Source organism: Neopelma chrysocephalum, unplaced genomic scaffold (assembly GCF_003984885.1).
Source record: "Neopelma chrysocephalum unplaced genomic scaffold, ASM398488v2 Primary Assembly neopelma1_22, whole genome shotgun sequence".
Taxonomy (NCBI): domain Eukaryota; kingdom Metazoa; phylum Chordata; class Aves; order Passeriformes; family Pipridae; genus Neopelma; species Neopelma chrysocephalum.
The window spans coordinates 27,039,095-27,045,166 of NW_020897689.1; the positions used below are offsets into that span (position 1 = coordinate 27,039,095).

The 6,072-nt window shown below is 39.0% G+C and overlaps 1 protein-coding gene across 2 annotated transcripts; it reads right to left on the reverse strand.

The window, feature by feature from the left end:
* Positions 1 to 634: 634 nt before the first annotated feature.
* ZBTB14 (zinc finger and BTB domain containing 14) lies at positions 635 to 5,918 on the reverse strand. 2 transcript variants are annotated; one of them, XM_027676073.1, is made up of 3 exons: positions 5,804 to 5,918; positions 4,567 to 4,647; positions 635 to 4,164 (listed from the first exon to the last, which is right to left on the reverse strand). In XM_027676073.1, the coding sequence occupies exons 2-3, from the start codon at positions 4,567 to 4,569 to the stop codon at positions 2,821 to 2,823; spliced, it is 1,347 nt and encodes a 448-aa protein (XP_027531874.1). In that variant the 5' UTR covers positions 4,570 to 4,647; positions 5,804 to 5,918; the 3' UTR covers positions 635 to 2,820. The 2 variants fall into 2 exon arrangements, with proteins under 2 accessions (XP_027531874.1, XP_027531882.1); XM_027676081.1 differs by lacking the exon at positions 5,804 to 5,918 and adding an exon at positions 5,282 to 5,376.
* Between the last annotated feature and the right edge of the window lie 154 nt (positions 5,919 to 6,072).

Below are 6,072 nucleotides of genomic sequence, written 5' to 3' on the forward strand. Positions count from 1 at the left end.
ACCAAGTCTCACATAAGGTGTTTATACCTGTCCAAGGAACATGCGACAATAACATTTGTTCATGCCTCTGCACACTTCTGTATTAGATAATGTATAATATCAATCTGTCCCAGCTTTTAAAAGCTACAAACATCACACAGTCCTTATAGCTGTTAACTTTTCCAGCCATAAGCTTTAGCAATAGCAGAATTTACTCTGATGTAACACGGAATGTTATCACACTTTTGGTAGTGAGTCTTTTAATGCAAGTCTATTTTTCTATAACAATTTCAAATTCACAGCCTGACTGATTGTGCTCGAAAGTCAGGGGGCAATATTCTTTTACCTGTAAGACTTGAGCTCTGTCTTTCTACTCAAGTGTCTGCTGTCCCATGAGATCCATTTTAATTTATTACTTTCTAAAAAACCAACCAACCAACAAAAAAACAAAAAAAAACCCCCCAAAACAAACCAATGAAGCTGTTCTTGAGAGGTTATTCAACTTATCCCTCAGCTTCAAAGCAGAATAAACCATATTTAAACCATTCCTAATATATGTTTTTCTAACCCATTTTTGAATGTCACTACTAGTGGAGATTGCAATGCTTCCCCAGGCATTTTGTCCTAGTAATTCATTATTAAACCCTTTAAAAGATTTTTTTTAATGCAAATGTTTACTGCTGTAATTTAAGCTCATTACTTCTTGCACTTTTCATAGTAGATCTAGAGAAAATTTACTTTTTTCACATTTTACACTTTTGAACTCTTATCACAGCAGATCTGTTTTGTACATTCTTATCAACCCCCATTTAATCTAGGAAAAAGTGAACACAATTTTAGATAAGAAAACATAGCACAACTAATATATTTAGAAAAAAAATGTAGATCCTATTTTGGACCTACTATCTTTATATCTATGATCATATACAGTAAAACATTTTAACAATGGTCATTTATCATGTTCCTCAAGAGAACCAATAAAATGCAATGAATACACATCCTCTGATGTTGCACAGGTACAAAATGTACAGTTTGTTTACAAACTAATATTACTGAATGTAAAATGAAGCAACATTTTAAAAAAATATATTGGTAAAGGTCAAAAGTTTACATTTTCTAAAATATTAAGTTCATGTTTTATTTACAGACCAGCATTCAAACAATTACTGGCATTTTAAGATAACTGTTTAACCTGATGAGTACATGAATAAAATGAAGCTGTAAAAAAAAACCCTCAACCAAACAAAAAAACCCCCAACAATAGAAGTTCCATATAACAGTTCCAAAAACACTTTCTAAATTTCTTTTTAGAAAAGCAAGATGTGATGTACCACACAGTAACTTACCAGAAACTGATCTAACACTTCCATATGCTATAGGTATCGCAAGTGACCAATGTTACTACAATGTGCCCAAGAGTGTGGGTTTTTGCCCATTCCAACTTCAAATGAAGTTTTCACAACAGTTGTAGTATTTACAAATTTAAAATAAAGGCTCGATATCCCTTTGGATTGCATTACCACTGTTATTGTGTTTTCTCTTGCTGACTACACACAGGAGACTGCAACCCAAAGACAACTTATTTTGTTGACTCTGTGAGTTAGCTATTAAATTAGCAGCATGTACCCCAGCTTACCTTAAAAAAAAAATAGGCAAGACTAAGCAACCGACTAATAGCGAACACTCACTCTGGATCAATTACAACTGAATTCACTCACTGAAGGGTCTCTATTGCTGAGAGGTGGGGAGTCAGAAGGTGGAAGCTTTTAAACTGGAACAGGACGTATGAGCTGGTACGACAAGCCATGACAAACCCCAGCTGAACACTGTGGGCAGGTATGTGATAGCCTGTGGCTGTGCTCTGCAGCTCCAGAAGTCTGGCAGTGACAGGTCACTCACCAGTGCAGCTAAACCTCCTGTGCTCCCAGAAACACTTCTTTACCTTCACTGTGCTAGGTTAGGTGACCTGAAAGCTGCATAATAAAAAGCACAGCCTCAGGTTGTATTAGCTTTAACTGATTCCTACTGGGTTTGAGTAAGGAGCACGTCTCATCCACACTGCACCCTTTTTCCTTTGTGGCCCAGTCCCATCTCCAGGGCCCTATATAAGAGTGAACACAAAAACAAATGAGGCAGACTTTTTTACCCACTGAAGGAATTGGTGAATGCCATGACACTGCTGCTTTGCCAGTCAGAATCACTGAGAATAATGCAGTTTTTTCAAGAAATCAAGTATTTCATTAAACTTGCCACCTTGATTAAAATAAGAGGGTATCTGGGGGAATGGAATAAGAAGCAATTTCATTCTGATCACCACCCCCCTTACACTCTACTGCACCTACCTATATTAAGTGAAAAAAGGAGGAATTAAAAAGCTTAGGGAATCAATGTCTGCTTCTCAAAAAATTATAACACCTTCAGAATTATGAAAACCAAGTATTTCCTTTCCATGTTTGTGATTTTTGAGATTTCAGCATTTTCAAACTTACCGATTCTCACTGATTGCAATGTTTATGTTGTATGCAGTATTCCATACTGAATGAAATAAGTATCAGCCAGCAATTATCTCTTTTTTATAGAGAACTTGATCACATTCTCAAATTAAAGCAGGTATTAGTGCATTATACTGCTAATGGCAACAAAATTGCTTCACATTCTAAGAATACTCATCTCTGAAATGTTTTAAAATACCTAACCAAGTGATGCTATGCATTCCTATGTAACATTCAATTCTCTAAAAATATGATTTCTTGAAAAAATTCTCAGTCTAAACGTATGCCAACAATAGATTTTGTTCAATTTCATTTCTTATATTATTTCTGATAGTTTCTGCTTTAGTTTTTAACTACAAGCTATAGTTTCTAATTGCTGCTCTGCTTCCGCAGCCATGGCTGCTGCCTGTAACTGTTCTGTTTCACTCTGGATGGAATTGGCTGTAGTAACTTGTTTTCTTTCACTGTGCATATTGTTCTCATGCCTTTTTAGGTCAGATGCCTTAGCAAATGCTTTAGTGCAGGAACTGCAGACAAAAGGTTTCTCTCCTCGGTGTCTTCTTTCATGGTCCTTGAGATGGGACTTGTGCTTGAAAGCCTTATCACACATATGGCATGCAAATGGCCTCTCATTACTGTGAACTCTTTCATGCTTTTTTAGATCTGGTGCGCGAATAAAAGACTTTCCACACACCTCGCAACTGTAAGGCTTGTAGCCTGTGTGTATTTTCAAGTGCTCTTTCAAATGAGCTTGCGTGGTAAAGCCCTTTGTACACATTTCACAAACAAACGGTCTATCAGCAGTGTGTAACTTTTCATGTTTTCTCAATCGCGCTTCGTCAGAAAAGGTCTTGCCACAAGCCTGACATACAATATGTTCCCTGTGACCATAAAGTAAGTACTCAAACTTCATATCCCCGGCTGCCGTGGTCCAGCCAGGTGTCTGTTCATCTTTCACTTCACTTATGCCATCGTTAAATGTCAAAGCCTGAGGGGTCTGAGATCCTAAGTCTTTAGATTCAGTCGTTTCCATAGGCTCTACTTCTTGGCCATAGCAGTTTACTTTTCGAACTTCTTCACTTCCCAACTCTTTCAGAATTGCCTCTTGCACTCTTAGGGTAGTTGTTGGTGACTTTCCATCTTCCTGACTTGGGGGAGTTCCTTCCACTGTCACATCTGATGGACTATCATCATGATCTCCAATTTCTTCCACCTCATCATCTTGTGTATCATTGGGTTCTCCCATAGGACGGTTTATTTTTAGACAGTACTTGCTCTTGGACTGTGTGTTGTCTTCAGGACTAGAAACATCACGTTTTTGAGAGCAGAGTTTATCAAGAAATCGAATACCAAGGATCTGGCCTGAAGACATCATCAAATTTACATCCTCTTTCTTAACAGATATCTTTGCAGTATACATGTAATTGAGAACTTCCTCAAAAATATCAGAACGAAGAAAATCTATTTCTATTACTGATGAACTATCAACTTCCAGTTTTTTGAAAAGTTTTTTGAAGTAGGTACTGCAGGCAGCAAGCACACACCTATGGGCTCTGAACTTAACATCTTCAACCACAATAGCTATGTCACAAAATTCTCCTTCCAAACGTTGTTCATTCAATGTTTTCAGGAACACAGTTTTGTGATCGTCGTCATTATATTTAATGGTTTCAGACATACTGATGAAAAACTCCTGTAAAATAACAAGAGAAAGTTTTGTAATTTTTATAAAGCAGTCTGAGTCATAAAATCCCAACAGACAAAACTATTTACATACTAAAAAAATTGTCAAATCATTTTTTTCTTAATATGATTAGGAAAAGCTTTTAGATTATACAAGCATTACTCTGAAACTTATTTTAAAATTGTGAATACATTTTCCTTCCTTTTCACTTTACAATTACTCAGTTTCATTTATTGACTCAGTTACACAAAACTGGAAACATTCTCTGTGAAACTGCAATTCTCAGTAAATGTATGATCCAACTCTTAAGTAATTCTTGCAGCTAAAGAAAATGTTAATACTAAAAATGTGTAAGAAATACTCTGTGTCAGCACAACAAACTAAATATGAAATATCAAATATAAGCCTTACCATGAACAACGTGGGAAATTTTCAGAGCAAATGATTATTAAATATTTGACAGATTAGCCCTCAGACTGGGCCACCTTCAGCCTGAAAGACAGGAAGATAATAACATTTCAAGAAATTATAAGATCTATTCCAAAAATTAGTTTAAATTTGTATCTTAAAGACAGCACTCTCAATTATTTCATGTTAGACAAAATGCACTGTTAAAATACTCAGTTATTTTTCAGTGGTACTACAGTTCTACTGCATAAACTGATCTGATAGCGCTGTTGATATAAATCATGTGTTTACTTTCCTCTGGCTACTGTACTTCCCTGGCTCCACTTTCCCGCTACTTACTTCGCGCTACACCTAAGAGTCTGAAAAACCTCGACAGGAATCACTACAGTCAACCCAGTAACCAACCCAAGAAGTTGATTAGTCTTCTGCTGAACCAGAGATCTGAGCAACCCTAGCAGAAGGTCTGGCAAGCAGATCGGGCATCCCAAAGGACAGCAGACTGTGCTATGTGTGGATGAGCATCAAGGACCAGGGAAAGAGACACCAAGTGTACCAGATATCTCCAAACAATGGAGATATCTGAAGAGCAGAGGCATAATGCCAGACACATAATCCAAATTATTCAATCCCAATGGCTGGCATCTGATTGTGGCAGAAGAAGGAAACATAGCGGAGAGGAGGGAAATTTAATAATGGTTCAGAACAAATCCTCCATCACCTGGCACAGAGCTGCTGGGAACTTCTTTCCTAAATGCTATGACATTCTACAACAGGTATGATGACAGGTATACAACTTCCACTCTTGGTGCTGTGTGTTTCACATGGTATGGGAACGTTTGACTCACTACAAATACCTTTGCAGGTCTGGCATCTCAGCTACAGTGTCCCTCACTACAAAAAAAAAAAAAAAGGAAGACCACAAAAGAAAACCAAGAAACACTTTTGTGTATTTTTCTGGGCTGTCTGAGTCTGCTGGCCCAGGAAAACATATCAATCCAGCACCAAAGAGGGCAGGACAACCATCATTTCAGCAGTATATGTTTGGAGCTCTTTGTAAGCTGGGAAAAATGCTTTCTTATCAAACAAGTAGCAAAACGTCACTGCTAATAATCTAGCAGCGATTGCACTCTGTTCTGTTAAAAAATATGCAATTTTACTGCAGTTCTGTTGACATTTACTGAGGAAGAATTAATTATTGAGGTAATTGTCTGAATTAATTCTGATTTATTCCTTCACACACTTTTTACACAGCCGCTACCACCGCCGGGACGTGGGGAGGTGTGTCCGGGGCTGTGCCTGCGCGGGACGCGCTCGGTGCCTGCCCACGCCGGTTCCGGCGGCTGCCGTGCCTGTGGCCGCGGAGGCGCACGCCCGCTCCACGCACCCGCCGGCGGGGACGCGGCGCGGGCGGGTTCCCGGCGGGGACCAGCCCAGCTCCTGCCGCGCCGCCCGCGCTCCCGGACCGGCGTCGGGGGCGCCCGCGAGCGGCAGCGGCTGCTCTCCGGAGCG